The sequence below is a fragment of the Electrophorus electricus genome, chromosome 17 (assembly GCF_013358815.1).
Source record: "Electrophorus electricus isolate fEleEle1 chromosome 17, fEleEle1.pri, whole genome shotgun sequence".
Taxonomy (NCBI): domain Eukaryota; kingdom Metazoa; phylum Chordata; class Actinopteri; order Gymnotiformes; family Gymnotidae; genus Electrophorus; species Electrophorus electricus.
Window position 1 is genome coordinate 10,422,579 of NC_049551.1, and position 18,654 is coordinate 10,441,232.

Consider the following 18,654-nt stretch of genomic DNA (forward strand, 5'->3'; position numbering starts at 1 on the left):
TATCCTTCAGTGCAATAGCAACATTCCTCGTGCACGTAACACGGTCCTTTATTTAAATCTGTTTGATGACGAAAGTCTTCGGTATTAAAACCAGAGTTCTGGACAGAGTTCTGTGGTTTGAGACGAGTCGTCCTTGGAACAGTACTATTTATATAGCTATACCTGTCCATAGGTTCAGCTGCTTTAACTGTGCATCAAATAAATAATCGAATGGCGTTATAATATGTCCTTGCACTGTTTTGTCATTGAATCATTATCAGTTCACACTACCATGAACTTAGGGCATAAAATAATGTCATATTACCTTATGCTATCTCTTCAGAGTCTGTAAATCTGATTTAATTCATTTAATAATATCTGAGGCATGAGGTATGGTACAAGATGAGGTATGGTACAAGATGTGCTGTGTTTACACAGCCAGCACAGCCTCTGAACAATGAGACATTATATTGTGAAATAGGATTTTTCTTCTTGAACATGGGCCTGTTCATTCTACAAAAATATGTATCATCTATCAATACTTATATCTACTTGTCCATTATAATTTATGGATCATTTGGTCATTTTATCATGAATGAAACATTTAATAGATGTTAATCATTTCTATTGTAAAATTAAAACAAGCTTAAAACTTAAACTGAGGAAGGTACATAGCTACAAAACAGTCATCCACAACTGACTGATCAGCAGCTAGCCAATTACAGCTGACTCAACAGCAGCTAGCATATTACATCTGACTGAACACCAGCTATCATATTACAGCTGACTAAACAGCAGCTAACCTGACTGTTATTGTTGTTGTTGTTGCTCAGTTAAAATCTCGAGGCCCCCCACGCAAAGGATCAAATAGTTGTTTTTCAGTTTTTGCAGGGCCCCTAAAAGATGTGGAACCCATAGACCAGTGTCTGCTCAGCCAATTTGTTAATCTGGCACTGTGTCAGGGAGTCAGAAGAGTCTCATGTCTCCTTCTGTTGCTCCAGCCACTTTCAATTAGAGCCATTAACCTCCTCTACACTTAGTGCCAGTGAAGATTTTAATCTGTTCCATTGTCTTAGAAGTTATTAAGATAGCATGTAAAATTAAAACATTTTTATCACTGAATTAAATTATAGGATGTAAAAATGCTAGTAAAAATGATAAAATGTCAGTCTAATTCTTAAAAAAGAGTGGTAGCTTTATGTTTAATTAGCAACCTGACACAGTAGCTGGGAGTGATGGTCTGAGAAGAGACAAACATCTTGCACACCTGCAGTTAATCACTGGTACAGTGTCAGTCAACTACAAAATTTTGTTTATAATGTGAGCAGTAGATTTATTAAGGAAACCATTTTAGCATGAACATGCCAGTTTCACTGGTTAACAAAGATTTTATCCCATGCAAAAATATCTTATGTATTTTTATGAAATTATGAAAATTTTAATCTCATAGATGTTAATGGTCATCTTTATTTGCACACAACTATTATCCAGATTAAACTATTTATATTCAGATTAAATCAACTATATCCAGATTAAACCAGCTATATCTAGATGGCACCCCTTCACAGCAGTTTTAGGCTAAAGAGATTTATGGAACTGCATGGTCAGTGCTTGATTTACTCGCATGACAGTACTGTGCTGTCTTCCATGAGCAACACGTCTTCTGAACTGAATGTTTTGCTCTAGCATGACTATTTCAGACAATGCTTAATAATAAGGGGATTACGCTTAGCAGCCAAATACTCTTAGAGTCACACTCCATACATCAGTAAAACAACCCAAATGGAACTGCACTGCCATATGTGCTCCTTACAAATAGACCTAAGGTCTTTTTAGAGAACAAAGTGTTCATGAAAGAATTCCAGCAATCTTCCTCCAGCTGACCATTCTCATGCATCTCTCTGGTGTTTTGACCACTGGTTCCTGTCATTAGAGTCTATGGTATTTTGGTATGATGCACCATGTGGTTGCATAAGTCTGTAAGGATACTTTGCTGAGATTGCATAAGTCTGTAAGGATACTTTGCTGAGGTTGTATAAGTCTGTAAGGATACTTTGCTGAGATTGTATAAGTCTGTAAGGATACTTTGCTGAGATTGTATAAGTCTGTAAGGATACTTTGCTAGTTGCCTGGAGTGACTGGAAGAGTCTGTTACATAATTGCGTGGAGATTTATTTGCAAAGAAGGAATGGATAGATTTCTGGCAAAGCCATCTCATAGAATGCTAACTAAGAGCACTTGTTTTTTAATCCTTTTTTGAACCAAGAAGTTCACATCCTAGAAAAGGACATCGTACGTGAAGTTATAGCAGTTGATTTTCCTTGTTTACGTGGCATGGCTTGTGTTTACCTGGGCAGGTTTTTCATGTTTTTGTTTTTCCATGCTTCTGAAATACACTACATATAGATATACAACACTGACATACACACACTGAGGTTGAGGATGACCAAAGATATATGAATACATAAACATTGCTAAAAACAATGTTTTAAACAAACACCTACCACTACCTAAAGGGTTGCAGGCTTTTGGACCATCTGCTCTGAGAAGTGCAAACATACCTGCTAACTTTCAGCCTTTGCAGATATACCTACTCACTCACAGCCTTGCCAGAGCTTCAGTGGCATCAATACTGACCCTTTTTGGAGTATTGTACTTAGATTTTTGTGTACAAGATTAGAATTTTGTGTACACATCTGTGGGAAATCCTGAACCTAGCCTGTCTCTAGACCAGCTCAATCTTCAGAATTGCCTGTTTTCAAAGAATTTATTCCAGAATGGTTTAACATAGCCTAATGGTCTAATGCTAAATCACATCTACATGGTTAAAGTGTGAAACATCTAATAATTAACTGTAATACGTAGATATAACAAAAACACTCACCACCAATCACACTTTAAAAAGTGTTTATCCAGAAGTGTGTGGCAACTATGTGCTGTAAATGATCTGACGAGATGCTCCAACATTTTCAGCACTGACTGTAAAAAGTGTAACCAGAATGTGGGGTGTTCAAATCTTCAGATACAGTTGATGTTGCAAAGTACTTGGACTAATATCCGATTTATATTTTTGAACAGGTTGTGGACACCAGTAGTAGACTACTAATTGACTGAGTGGATTAGTGAGCAGATGTGAGGCAGATAAAGTGAAGCAGATAAAGCTTTGTCAGGAGCACTATACCAGTATAAATTTAAGAGCTACTCATGAGCACCTGCTCTCTGAAGAAGTGACCTACGGATTACAAGGAACAAGTTTGTTTTACTTCTAAAACCAGGTAAGACAAGCAGAACAGAAGGTGCTGTAATGCCCAAGTGCTGTTGTTTCCTGATGATGTTGTATCCTGAACCTGTAGTGTCTTGATGGTGTACTGTGCTGATGGTGTAGTGTCCTGGTGCTGAAATGTCCTGAAGTCCTGGTGCTGGAGTGTCCTGATGCTGGAGTGTCCTGATGGTGTACTGTGCTGATGGTGTAGTGTCCAGAGGCTGTAATGTCCTGAAGAGTACAATAGTCATGCCTAAAGACACATTTAAGGGAGAACTTTAAAGCTCTAACTTTTACATCAGTGTAAAAGATTTTAATTTAGTACCATTTAGACCTTGGGGATATTAGGGGTTTATGACATGACACCTGACTATACCAAAGTCAGAGATACTGATCACTGCGCACACACTGTGCACACACTGCATACATTGCATACACTATCTAGTGTTAAGATGCCAGTTCAGAAAGAATTCTAAAGCAAAGGAATCCAAGATAATTCTTGTTTTGGCAAGCAAACACAGCACTGTCTGTAAAGATATTACACATAGCAAAGAGTAGAACAAAAGGAACCACTATTCTTTCAGCTTCCCTTGAGCTTTATCAGAATTAGCCCTTTCTGAAAGCAGAATGCTTGAATTAATATATGTAACTCATTGCATTTCACTCTGCAGTAGGTTGTGTCTAAAGCCACAGGAAGTGGAAAGTATCAAACCTCACCAACAAAGAACTTACTGTGTCAGATAAGAACTCACAGACTCTAAAATACTGATTCTAGAATTTTCAGAAATCATTGCCATATAATGTATGTGTTTGACCTTCTTTTAGGTGATAACTACTTACAAGAAACATTAGCTTGACATGTTTGGTTACATAATAAAAGTAAACAAATGACTATGTATAATTATAGTACGTATTTGTCTTTCCAAGCACAGATGTACCTCAGGTGTAAGTTTATCAGGTGGTGTAAGAACAAAACATGAAACAGTTTGGCTCACCATATCTTTGTCCATGGCTGTTTAGCCAGGGGCTTTGTGATTACAGAGGGTTACCCCGATGGATTAGCAGTACTATACAGGCTGATTCTCTCATCAAGTAAAACAGGAATCATGCTGTGATCTCATTAAATGAGATTTACCCCCACCCCACCTCACACACACCCACCATTACCTTTCCCTTAACAGTAAAAGGTCATCCTCCCATTTTAGCTTATTAGACATTTATATATTGCTTTCTCCTTCAGAAGCGAACCTGAAACATGGCAAAGTAAGTGTCACTCTTCTTCTATACTGTAAAAATGCTTTTACTGTAGAAACTCTTTTATATAGTGTAGCAATGCTTTTAGATACTGTAGAAATGCAAACTTGCAATGCTCACAGAAAACTGCTTTGAATTTTTATCTTTTTAATTTTGTATTTGAAGTTACTGGAGAAATATGAACAGTTGTAAAGCTTGACGTCCAGTTTGCAGTGAAATAGGAATGAGACATGAGTATGGAAAAATAATAAAATACTTGCGGAAGCTTGAGGCAGCATACTATGCCCAGGGCAGGTACCTGAGATAATAAAATGTTTTTAGGCAAAAGAGAGTTAAAGTACTGAATTACATATTATCCTGTATTCTCAAAAAATGACCTCAGTGAAGTGGCCTTTCAAAGTCTCTGTGGATGTGCCAGGTAGAGAGTGATGCAAAAGAGTGTTTGAAGGTCTAAAGATTTGTCCATTTAAAATCTTTAATAATGTCTCTGCGGGCATCTGAGGACACAGTGCGGAGAGCTCTAAGGCCACCAAGCAGGAGCAAAGCAGATTATTCTGGTTTATTCTTGCATCATGTGCCAGGTGGTACAGGAATTGATCTTATCAATAGTAGGTGGGCAAAATAAGATTTTTTTTTCAAAAAAGGGAAGACATTTCATTGGGATATAATGATATCAAATTTCAATTGACAAAATGAATATTTTCTATGTAATGGTGGTAACTTCAAAGACTGGAATGTAAAAAAGGGAGGTGAAATGACCTCATTGTACCTTTGTGTAACTCAGACTTTCTTTGGAGGGTGCCACAAATGCATGTTATCTTTAACTTCTATTCTCTTTAACTAACTCTTTAGTCTCCATCTTTATTCCCTATTTGAATTAGTAATTTTAAACCGGGCAAATTGGGATTTAGGTGTCTGGGTGTTCCTGGCAGGAGAAGCAAAGCTCCTAGTTCCCGATTCTCCCTTTCGACCTGTCCGTTGGCCTGAGGGGGATTCCTGGACCTCAGGCTCATCATTATGTACATCAAGGAACTCCTGCCACAATCACAATATAAACTGTACCCCACTGTCTGAAATGATGTCCTTCATCTGTCCTTCATGCTGGAAGAGCTAGAGCGCTGTCTCAGTGGCTGTGGGGAGAACTGGGAGCAGGACAAGCACACCATTTAGAATAGAATGGTGGTATTACCATTTGAGGTTGAGAGGTCTGTGAGGAAAACGACTGCCAGGTGGGACCCTGGCCTCTTAGGCCTTGGCAGTGGGAACAGCGTTCTAGCAGGCAGAAACCACAAGGTTTTGTATGCTCTGGACATGGCAATCATCACTTTTTTTCCAATGATCTCTTCACTGGTAGTCATCTCCACTTCCCCCAGTCTGTATGCTCAGGATCATAATACATTGATGTGTCTGGGTGGGGGAGGGTGAGCACATACCTGCTCCTAACACTAGTAATTGCTTCTTTTTAAACTTCATTTTTTAAATTTTATAACATCACTGACTGTGTTTGGAGGAGAGCATTAAGTGCCTGGTGCTATAAATGAGCTGGCATGCACTCAGGATTGGCCAGCACTGCTGTAGATCATATCTTAGAGATTAGCTATTTTGCTTATTTATTTTCACTAGATAAAATCTATTATTTATTTATTTTGTATCCAGGGTTTTCAAAAAGACCAGTGGAAATGGGCAGGTAAGGTGTTTTTTATTGCTAAAGAGATGGAAACACTGATATTTTATTCATTTGTCACTGTATCTATGTATATCAGGAAAACGGGCTTGCTATGAAACATAATATGATCACTGCCTTGCAGAAATCTAAGAAAATCTGACATTTAGACTTAATTTGGAGAAAATGAATCAGGCACACCAGTGCTTCCACTGTCAAACTTCCAGAAGATTAATCATGTCAAATACATTTAGGGATTTAGCTTACATTATTTCTATGAAGATGACTGATGGAATCCCAGGGCTCTTGCATAAGATGCATGTCTGATGTGTGGAAACTGCTCCTTCCTCCTCAGCTCTCCCTTTTCCTGGGAAAGAGAGACTATGTGGACCATGTGGACTATGTGGATCCTGTTGGTGAGGTTTCTAAACAGTGTTCTTGTCCCATACAATATGTTTCTTTATTCAGTTTGTAGCCTGAACTGACCTGTGTATCTGTTGTGTTTGATACAGAGGGTGTGCTGAAGATTGAGCCCACAGACCTTGGAGACAGAAAAGGCATTTACCTCCTTTATCGTATTTTCTCTCACCACTTTCTAAGCACAATGCATTACTATTCTTCCAATACTGCATTACCATACTTATCATAATATATTAACATATTACCACAATGCATTACCATACCTAAAGTAAAATCTATGGTAAATAACTATAAAGCATATATACAGTAACCTAACATATTATTGACATATGTATAGATCATTGCTGTAGATTTTACTGTATATCAATGTGTTTCTAGTAATATACTGTTGTAACAGTGAGCGGTAAGAGGGCGGAAGAAAGAACAGCAAGATTTATTAGGGGCAAATCCGAATTCAGAGTCGTCAGAGGAGTCCAGAGTCATAGAGCCAATACGTAGAGTACGGGGACACATGATAAACAAAAAAACATGAAGGCAAACACACAGGCACTCAGAGAGGGTTTAAATACATGAACTTAAGCTAGAAACAAGAAACAGGTGAAAGTAATGATGGGCGTGGAAAACCAAACGAGGGGTGGAGAAAAAGAAAACTAAGGAATGGAACCAAAATAATACATATGACAGGGAAACCATGGAACATGGATGCTAGGAGGGACTAACTGTGACAGTTGTAAAGTTTACATATAATTGTATAGTACTTTACAGCAGTAGATTTATGGTTACTAGAGATATAACTAGTGTTTGGATGGTGAAAGTAACCTACAGATGCAAGTATCTGTTAATCAACTATATTAAAACACAAGCAGTAGAAAACTGAAATAATTTTTTTTGGTGTTCTTAGAATGTTGAACATTCTTGCTAACGTCAAATAGAGATAGTTTATGTAACTCTGCATATCGCTTAGTTACACAGCTACACATCACAGATGTACAGATGACATAAACACCACGAATGAACTCCACATTCGATAAAAGATGGGCTTTACTCCTAAAGAGGAAATAATTTGTCATATATGCATGATGCATGAATGCATCCACTGTATGAACATAATTGTACTCACTCAGCCACCGTCAAGGCACATTCGAGTTTTGTATTGTTGAGGTTTATGCTAGCACATTTAAGTCCTTAAAGTGAGTGTCTATCTAAAAGATAAAGGCAGAAAACAATATGGAAAAGTTTCACATATTGACTAACAAAAAAAAGTGTAGCTATCCTTCTCACTCCTGCTTCAAACATTGGACTTCTTACTGTAAATAAATGTACCATTTTAATTGTGCAGTCACTTACAGTATAATCCTGTAAAATATTACAGAAATTACATTTTTACTGTAAAACGAACAATGTACATTTGCAGCTGTCAGTACTAAACTGTAATCTTTGTGTATTTTTATCTGCATAAAATGAAAATAATGCTCTGACTCTAGAATGCTAAAATGAAACCAGATGATAAAAGAATGGAATGAGTACAGGGATTTTCTTTTAATATAGTTTGGATCCAGCTCTGCTGTGCATTCCGCTATGGCAGTGAAGACCTAGATGTGATCGGCCTTACATTCAGAAAGGACATCTGGACACATCACATCCAGCTGCATCCTGATTGTGGCTACAAGCCAGCCCTCACTGAGATGCATGAAACTCTGCTGAAGAAGTCAGGGGACCAGAGCTATGTCTTCACCTTCAACGTATGCCTCTGCTCTTCAGTGCTTACAGAGCAAGCTGTGGGAATGTGGGATACTCTTTGTGCTTAGGATCCACACTTAAAAACAGCACTCATGTCACTTGATCTTATCATGCTGGTATTGACCTGAGGCATCACAGCATGTTCTAGCCAATGAGCATGCATTCTGTTGCTCTAATGGCTCAAGGTTTGGGATATTTATTGTTAAAGATGTTTAGCCACCAGCTGTTGCCTGGTGCATTTCTGATTTGTACTTAAGCTGAGGAGTCCTGTGAGGTTGTCCTGTGAGGTTGTCCTGTGAGGTTGTCCCGTGAGCTCATCTTGGGTGCTGGCCGAGATGTTCCACCATCACTACTTGTCTTTGTTTCCCTTCCAGATCCCAACCAACATGCCCTGCTCTGTCACCCTCCAGCCTGGTCTAGAGGACAAGGGGAAGGTGAGGTTACGCACAAACAGCTTTCAGACTGCAGCAGCCCTGAGCTCTCACCTCTAACCTCTCACCTGTTACCCTGGCAGCCATGCGGTGTAGACTTTGAAGTCAAGGCCTACTTAGCAAGAGCTGCTGAAGACCCAGATGAGAAAATTGACAAGAAGTGAGTATCTCATCTTTTATGCATATTGCTTTGAATAAAATGCAAAGTAAGAACTTCCTGATGTCTGAATTTACAAAGTCAGTTTGAGGTTTCAGTTGATTAACAATAATAGATCTTGCCGTTATATCCAGATACCAGGTGAGTACCTGTACTTCCTCTGTCCTGTACACTCACAGAGACACCTGCCGCCTGATTATCCGGAAGGTTCAGTTTGCCCCTGACAACACAGGATCTGGACAGAAGGCAGAAATATGTAAAACCTTCATGATGTCTGACAAGCCCGTTCTTCTGGAGGCCTTTCTTGATAAGGATGTAAGGAATGCCAAGTCATTTTTAACCACACATATTTAGAATATCAGGCTCAGAACCTGAATTCCTTTGTTTTGCTTACAACAGATCTATTACCATGGAGAACCCATTCCTGTTAAAGTTAAGGTGAAGAATGAGACCAGCAAAGTGGTGAAAAAAATCAGAATTTCTAGTGAGTCAAAGACAGTGCTATGAACCACTGAAAATCTACAAAACTACGGATATCATGATAAGAACACAAGTCATTGTATTGTACATTTTAAAGTTGACATCATTAAAACAAGCTTCCAAAAAGCTTTGGTACCGAATGCCATTTTTTTGTTGTTTGTTTCATGTTTCTCTAACAGTTGACCAGACCACAGATGTCATTCTGTACTCTGCAGACAAATACACCAAGACTGTGCTGTCTGAAGAATTCTCGTGAGTGTGTCCTCAGTCTCCATGTCTTGAGTACTGGCTCATCTTGACTTGCAACCACACCAGAATGTTTTCTGTTTGCCATCATTCCTGAAGCAGCTCCCTGGTTATGAGCAGAGTGCCTACAGTAATCTGGCGCAGGCTCTTCATATTCACGATAGCGGTTCTTTGCAGGGAGACAGTAGAAGGTAATGCAACATTTGAAAAAACACTTGCCATCACTCCACTGCTGGCCAACAACAAAGAGAAGAGAGGGTTAGCACTGGACGGGAAGCTGAAGGAGGGGGACACCAACCTGGCCTCCAGCACCATGTACGCACACACACACACACACACACACACACACACTCACACACACACACACACACACACACACACACACACACACTCACACACACACACACACACACACACACACTCACACACACACACACACACACACTCACACACACACACACGCACACACTCACACACACACACACACTCACACACTCACACACACACACAACCTTTATTAGTGTTTTCTTTCATTTGTATGATCTGTGTGTGTTCTTTGTTTGTATGTTCTTTCATTGTGTGCTATTTTACTTGTGCATTCTTCGGCTTCCCACTCCAGCTTGCAGCCAGGAATGGACAAGGAGGTGCTTGGAATTCTGGTGTCTTATAAAATCAAGGTGAACCTGCTGATGTCTGGAGGAGGGTGAGAATCTTTTGAATTTCCATCATTATAACTAATATGTCATTAAAGTCACATTATAAACATATTAAACTATTATTTAAACTATTCTAAACTATTCTAAATTTTAAAGCAATTTCAGTCATATCCATCTTATTACGTGTGCATCTATATTTTGCTATATAAATGTGTGTATCTCTTTGACTTTTATAGACAATCAAAGCATGGTTAAAACATAATAAAATTTTAAATATTGTAAAAAAATGTATGTTTTTATCTTTCAGCTTATTGGGAGGTCTGGTACCCAGGTAAAGTTACAGAAAATTTACCCTCTTTAAAATACGCTCTTCTCACAAACAGACTTTAAAATGCAATCTGATGCATATAAGGATAAATATAAAATGTATTCTTCCTTTAATCAGAAATAATTCAAACTACATCAGACATTTTTAATTTGTCTCCCACTCTCTCTGTCTACCTTTGTCTCTCTCTCTCCCTGTCTCTGTGTCTCACTCTCCCTGTGTCTCTGTGTCTCACTCTCACTGTGTCTCACGCTTTCTGTATCTCTTTATCTCACCCTCCCTGTGTCTCACTCTCCCTGTGTCTCTGTGTCTCACTCTCACTGTGTCTCACGCTTTCTGTATCTCTTTGTCTCACCCTCCCTGTGTCTCACTCTCCCTTTGTCTCTGTGTCTCACTCTCACTGTGTCTCACGCTTTCTGTATCTCTTTGTCTCACCCTCCCTGTGTCTCACTCTCTGTGTGTCTGTGTCTCACTCTCCCTGCAGTGATATGACTGTAGAGTTGCCTCTGACACTGATGCACCCCAGACCAATAGGTACAGCAGATGAACAGACAACTCCATATTATTATTATTGTTGTTGTTGTTGCTGTAGTTGTACATAACTAGCTCTGCCACATGTGTCTTAATACAGTGTGACTGTCATTCACTGCTGCCCACATCTTCTCTCTCCTCCACCCACAACAGAGTGAAGCCCTATGGACAGCCACAAGATGGAGCAGATCTTTTGTGTCATCTCCCTCAGCAGACAACGCATACTGGCAAAGCCATAAAAAGACATATAAAAGAACGCAAGCGTGGATCTCTGAAGACCAGCAGACAAACCGATTACAGAAATACCTCACAAGCCATGTAATGTACTGTAGATTTCCCAACAGTCAAGTTTCCAGTTTACAACCAGAGTTCTACAGGATTTAGGCTCACAATTAACCAGATTAAGTATAGCAGACCTATAATAGACTAATAACAGACCAATAATATGTTTAGTTTGTCTACTCAAGTAAGAGTGGTTCCTAAACGTCATCATTTTACGTCACCCAAAACAATCTGTCTGCCTGAAAAGGGCAGTTTTCTCACGTATGTCTGGCTAGTTATTCTTTTATCCCACCCTAACAGAACGTGTGTTTTCATTTCTGCTAAAATTAGGAATATGTAATATGTTTGTGCTTAGCTTTCTTATTTCGGCTTGCGTAGTGCCCCCTACCCCCTGATGTCATAGACACCTGATTTTACTGTTTACCACTCATGGACTGCCTGACTTAAACTTCACAAATAAACAAATAAAACTCTAAACCACTTTTGTTGATGGATATTTATATCAGTCATTACAGTTTGAGTGTCAAGAAACAATAGCTACATAATATTAGTGCTTGTTCAAAGATTACATAAAATACTATACTATACTTACATTATCTACTCTCTAGTCACAAATAACCTTTAACAATGATCTATATATTTTATCATGTATCAGTGAAAATAAGGAATGCTCATGACATTTTTGCATTTGATATACATTTCTAAGCTTTGGTGCTGGGTTTAAACATATTCCATATGAGAAATGTTTACACCTAAGAAAAAAAAATTTATCCCCTTTTTGAAAACTTGTGACTTCATGTATCTTATGTTTATACAAATTAGATTTTAAATGACAGTGGCTATAATAGCACGCTTTTTAGAATTGCAATTTTGCAAACCAACTATAAAAAGGTCTGTGTAAGTACATAGTCTGTAACCTTTGATTGACCTGCTTTGTTGACTATTAGCCAACAATGCTAGCCAAGCAACATCCGGTTATTAGTTCCAACTGAGTCAACCCAATTACACTATATGACATGAGGTAAACACAGCTCTTAACCCGGCTGACTCTTTTGCACAAATGTTTGTGTGGTGTGTAACCTGGGCCTGAGTCAAAGTGGTATTGCTCAACCAGAGACTACACACAATGTAGTAACCACCTCAACATTATAGAAATTGTAGTTAGTTCATATCAAATGTATGAATAAAACAAAAATACAGCCACTTCAGAAAACAAACTGTCTGCTATGGGATCAATTCTAAAGTAGCTATAAAAAAGCTTTTAGTGACATACAAAGTGACATCATGTCTCCTTTTAATGACATGATCAGAATGCTTTATATAGCACAGTACATATGCCTCCCCCTGCTATTGCTATTTGGAATAACACATTTTACAATGTTCAGTGGAAAGCTACACAGTTACTCCAAAAATCCTTCTAACTAACAAAGTAAAAGAAGTCTCATTCAGATTGTTACACAGATGCTATCCAGTAAAGACTTTGATTTTTTTTTCATTAATATGAACTACCTCTGTAGCTTCTGTAAGTCAAGCTATGAGACCTTAATTCATTTCTTCTGGGAATGTCCCATACCTTTTGGAAAAAAAGTGAATTAGCTAATATGGAAAAAACTCAACACTGACCTTAATATATTTTGAACATTTTCGGAATAAAGTCTAATGACCTCTTTATTTAAAAAAATAATTAAAAAAAAGTTTGTAATCAACCTTCTCTTATTCATCACTAAATATTATATCCATACCAGCAAATTTGCTGAAGTAAAACCACATTTTATTTGTTTCATTATTTATCTAAACCATTATCTTGAAACTAAATTCTGTAAACACCATAAAACCTGCAACATTTATTTTTGCAATATTTATGCATCCTTTCCTCTAATTATTTAGCCTTCTATATACCCCTGTAATTCTGAATTTTATTATTGTCTTCTATAAGAATGTTTTCCTAATATCTTGTCACCTTTGTCAAATTCTATTGGGTGGATAAAAAAACCCAAAAACCATTACACATGCCTGGGGCCAATAGCTCCCCACTGTGGAGAATCTTCAAATGCAGGATTGCAGGATTAACATGATTTAACTTGTGATTAGAATATATTTCTTAATATATTGCTTAATATTTTAGAAACTATGCATTTTAAAATGTAAAAATGTCATTTATAATAATATTTTAATACACAGGATAAGATGTATATATATGTGTGTGTGTGGGCGTGTTTGTGGGTGTGTGTGTGTGTGTGTGTGTGTGTGTGTTTGTGTTCTCTATAAGAATGAATGTATATAAGAATATATATAAGAATGTATATGAGAATGTATATAAGAATATAATGAACAAGCTAAATTAGAATTAGATAGCTAAATTATGAAAGAACACTGGGCTTATTTAATGGACTTCATGCAGTTTAACATGACCAAGCAGCTGTCTACTTTCAGCTTAAAACCCTGTGAGCCCAGGCTTATTCAGCTCATTCTCTCACAGCCCAAAGTCCTGCCTGAACATGAACATGAACAAACTGTCAGCGAAAGTTTCTCCCTGCTCCGCACCCACACCAGCCACTGGTCAGCTCTCACTGCTCGGTAAGACTCTCACCATCTGTGTCCGTTTTGTAGGGTCAGAACAGATAAGATCAGGGCAGCATGTTTGCTGAGATAATCGTGCAGGACAGAATGGGTTCAGGTGGTGTGAGATGGTCTGTTTCTGTGACGAATGATGGAAAGAATGTATAATAGCTCATAGAAACTTCCTTCACTGCCATTCTGATTAGAAATTTCATGTTATGACAATGCAAAGCAAATGCATTATGAGCACGTCCATGGTTCTGCTGATTTTCATAGAGTCAGACAAATTGTGACGCACTGCTAAACAAATGGTAGCAGCCTATTATCTTTGTACTTCTATGACATTTTGTTTCTGTTTTCCGTCCCCCAGAATGTGGCACAAGGTGTGGTTCAGTACAGAGTGGGCTTCAGGAGGCGGGGCAGTCTGGGCTGAGATTCAGGGGTTGCTGTTCCCAGTGCCCACTGACAGCTGCCCGCCGGGGTGCCACCGGTCTGCTGCTGGCTGCGTGTGTGGCGTGGTCCTATGCGTGGGCAGCTCACTACGCCAAAGACACTCTGACTAAACTGCAGTCTCCTTTCTTTATTATGTGGTTCTGCAGCGTCTGGAATCTGTTCTCCTTCCCTCTCTACTACCTGGGCCATGTCGTGGGCTCACAGCCGAGGCAGCAGCCCTGCACACAGTTCCGGTTAGAGGAAGACGAGGACGGAGGGTTGTATGGCTGTTTTGGTTTTAGGGTGCAGTCTGTCGTCTAGCCTTTTAATAATTGAATCTGTTTAGTAAACATAAACATCGAGTTGCAGACATGATTTGTTAACATGATTTCGATTGTCTTGCACATCTTGCACCCAGGCTTACTGCTGAAAAGCACAAGAGCTACTTTAGGATAAAGCTGCTTTCAACTCCTAATAGTCTCAGCTTAATGTGAAGCTAAACAAACGTGCATACCTCATTACTGAAAGAGCACCAGGCCATTCATGGAGTGCTGCGAAGTCTAACCCATGGGTCTTCACTAATAAAGCCCATGCTAAGGCTTTGCCCTGAAGAGATTATTAAAAGCACATTCATACATATGTTTAAAATAAGTGTAGCATGATAAAGTACTGTATATAGACTGTGCTTCCGTGACTAGTGGATAGTAAGCCATGCTTTAGAAAGCGTCCTGTTTCTCAGCGTATGCAGCAGGTTTGTGGGCCGAGGTGAATTGAGCAGCAAGGTCCTGCTGAAGGTAGCGGCTCCATTCTCCCTGCTGCACAGTGCCTCAGAGTACCTGCACCTGCTGGCTCTCCACCACATCTCGATCAGCGACAGCAGCACAGTGCTCTGCTGCAGCCAGGCCTTCATCTTCCTCCTGTCCTGGATTGGGCTTAAGGACCGTTTCATGGGTGTGAGGGTCAGGATCGCTCAGACTGCAATCCCAGATAAATCATCTCTAAATTCTCTTTAGTTTTACTGTGAAATGCAAAAAAAAAAAATTATAATTTCTTGGGAAAATAATGGCAGTCCTTAAAATGTGCTCAGTGGCAAAATATACAGCCAGAGAATAAGTGTGAGAAAACATGTGCAGTGATACTAGATCTAGAGCCTGTGACATATGTGCAGTGACACTAGGGAATTAAGATGGTTTGTATTTAATGGGCACTGTCAAACTTTCATAAAATGTATATTATATATATTATTTGTTGACTGTCTAGCACACATCCTGATTGTTTGGTAAATGCAGATCATCAGTAGCAAAGCAATACTGTATATTTAATGTGTTTTTTATTAGTGTAGTGCTGTATATTCAAACAGATTGTGGCTGCCATCCTCTCCATCACTGGAATTGTTATGATGAGTTATGCTGATGGTTTCCATAGTGACTCAATCACAGGGGTGGCGTTGGGAGTTGGCTCAGCTTCCACTTCTGCGTTCTACAAGGTTCAAATAACACACACGTTTAATGGCTTTCTGCCAGGTGTCTGCATAGCAAAACGACATGCGTGTTTATAGAATGCCCCTGTCATGTATCTTCATATTAAAACCACATACACATGTTTAACATGCTTCTTCTGTGTATGTGATCATATTCACACAGATACAGCCCAGTACATCACTAGATTAAAACTCCCGTCCAGAGTTTGGTGTTGTGTGTTGGTTTATGTGTGCATGTGGGTTTGTCTCCTATCTAAGGTGCTGTTTCGGAAGCGTGTGGGCCAGGTGCAGCCAGGTGCAGCCAGTGTGCTGATGTCCTGTGAGGGCTTGTGTAGTGTTGGGCTGCACTCCTGGTTCTGTGCACTGCTCTACATCTCACATGTGGAGTCCTGGCCCACCCCTCAGCACATTCCCTGGGACACTCTCTGCCTCACAGCATCACTTCTGCTTGGTAAAGTTTCCATTTTAAACGGGCTGTTATGGGACATTGGGTCAATGTAACTAATCAAAATGTTAAGACTAATCCAATTAACGTAGTAGATATCGCACAACATGACTGATATCAAATTACAGCTATGTCAGATATAACTTAACATGACTAATATCACATAACAGCTATGACAGATATCACATAACATGACTGATATCACATTACAACTATGACAGATATCACATAACATGACTGATATCACATTACAACTATGACAGATATCACATAACATGACTGATATCACATTACAACTATGATAGATATCACATAACATGACTGATATCACATTACAACTGATAGATATCACATAACATGACTGATATCACATTACAACTATGCTAGATATCACATAACATGACTGATATCACATTACAACTATGATAGATATCACATTACAACTATGATAGATATCACATAACATGACTGATATCACATTACAACTGATAGATATCACATAACATGACTGATATCACATTACAACTATGCTAGATATCACATAACATGACTGATATCACATTACAACTATGATAGATATCACATTACAACTATGCTAGATATCACATAACATGACTGATACCACATTACAACTATGATAGATATCACATAACATGACTGATATCACATTACAACTACGATAGATATCACATTACAACTATGCTAGATATCACATAACATGACTGATATCACATTACAACTATGATAGATATCACATTACAACTATGATAGATATCACATAACATGACTGATACCACATTACAACTATGATAGATATCACATAACATGACTGATATCACATTACAACTACGATAGATATCACATTACAACTATGCTAGATATCACATAACATGACTGATACCACATTACAACTATGATAGATATCACATAACATGACTGATATCACATTACAACTACGATAGATATCACATAACATGACTGATACCACATTACAACTATGATAGATATCACATAACATGACTGATATCACATTACAACTAAGATAGATATCACATAACATGACTGATATCACATTACAACTATGCTAGATATCACATAATATTACTTTGTTCTGCATGTTTAGAGGTGATTCTCATTTTGATTTTTTGATTTTAAGCTTTCAATGTGCTGGTGAATATGAGAGAAGTGCTTACATACCCCACCTTGATTTCACTGGGTATCCTCTTTACTATCCCAGCCAGTGTAGGTAAGCAATTCATTTAAGATGAATTTATGTGGAGTTTCATATATGACATTTAAGCCCATGTTAAAAAGAAAACCAACTACACAGCAGGTCATTTTCCTCTGTGCTGCTGTGTCAGTGTTTCCTCTTCTCCCTGTGCAGCTGTTGATTCATTTATGAGCTCAGCGCCACACACGAGCCAAGTGCGAATGGTTGCACGCGCCATCATTGCAGCTGGATATCTCATGCTGCTGCTACCAGAAGACTGGGACGAGAGGACAGCTGGCTGGTTCCGAGTGCTGTGGCATGGACATGAGGAGAGCCTGATGGGGGAGGAGATCGAGGCTGACCAACCTAAACCAACCGTCGTGGCAGCGCTGCCGTGATTCACATAGCAAGGACACAGTGCTGTATTAGCGCAACTCTTGTCACTTTTTAAACAATACATTAAGAATACAAATGCTGACAGGTCTGACTAAATTAGTACTTATTGTAGGGTATTGTTTATTATGATGTTTTTTAACAAACTCTAGCACTTATAGTTTATAGCATTTATCATTGTTTAAGATAGACCTTATGTATTTTGCACTTCTAGGTATCAGCATTCATCCCTGTATTCTACAGTATTCTAGTTATTGGTATGTTTAATTCTAACCTACTATACTGTACTAGGATATATTCTATGAGTAAATGACAAAGCACAATTGTAAGTCGATCAGGATAAGAGCGTCTGCTAAATGTCATAAATGTGTGTGTGTGTGTGTGTGTGTGTGTGTGTGTGTGTGTGTGTGTGTGTGTGTGTGTGTGTGTGTGATTAAGGTATGAGTGTTTTTTTTTTATTTGTTAGGAAGCTATAAAATGTATTCATTACAAAATGTTGTAATTGTAAAATTGTTTTCATAATAAATTTTGGTGTTCTAGGGTGTTTTGTAATAATTTGTTAGGAACTCCTCTTGTATTTTCTTCTCTCTAGGTAAAGTTTTTTTTCTGAGAGCAATGTACCCTCAGTTGGCAGAAGCTTATTCTATTTTATGCAAGAAAGTACCGATTCCTCCAGTCCTACAGGTGGCAGTTGTCTTTTCACAGTTCT

At 38.6% G+C, this 18,654-nt stretch overlaps 2 protein-coding genes across 2 annotated transcripts; both read left to right on the plus strand.

Moving 5' to 3' along the window:
- The first annotated feature begins 4,446 nt into the window (after positions 1-4,446).
- On the plus strand, positions 4,447-11,827 carry arr3a (arrestin 3a, retinal (X-arrestin)). The gene is made up of 15 exons (XM_027007772.2): positions 4,447-4,504; positions 6,152-6,182; positions 6,514-6,574; positions 6,671-6,715; positions 8,127-8,320; positions 8,693-8,752; positions 8,833-8,909; positions 9,086-9,221; positions 9,306-9,390; positions 9,566-9,638; positions 9,810-9,947; positions 10,252-10,335; positions 10,596-10,619; positions 11,098-11,147; positions 11,298-11,827. Exons 1-15 carry the CDS (start codon positions 4,497-4,499, stop codon positions 11,300-11,302), a joined length of 1,071 nt encoding a protein of 356 aa, XP_026863573.1. The 5' UTR covers positions 4,447-4,496; the 3' UTR covers positions 11,303-11,827.
- A 2,097-nt stretch (positions 11,828-13,924) lies between these two features.
- Positions 13,925-18,060, plus strand: LOC113575999 (solute carrier family 35 member F4). Its single transcript, XM_027007883.2, has 7 exons — positions 13,925-14,003; positions 14,356-14,671; positions 15,157-15,376; positions 15,778-15,903; positions 16,156-16,348; positions 17,499-17,588; positions 17,727-18,060. The coding sequence occupies exons 1-7, from the start codon at positions 13,925-13,927 to the stop codon at positions 17,948-17,950; spliced, it is 1,248 nt and encodes a 415-aa protein (XP_026863684.2). The 3' UTR covers positions 17,951-18,060.
- Positions 18,061-18,654: the final 594 nt, after the last annotated feature.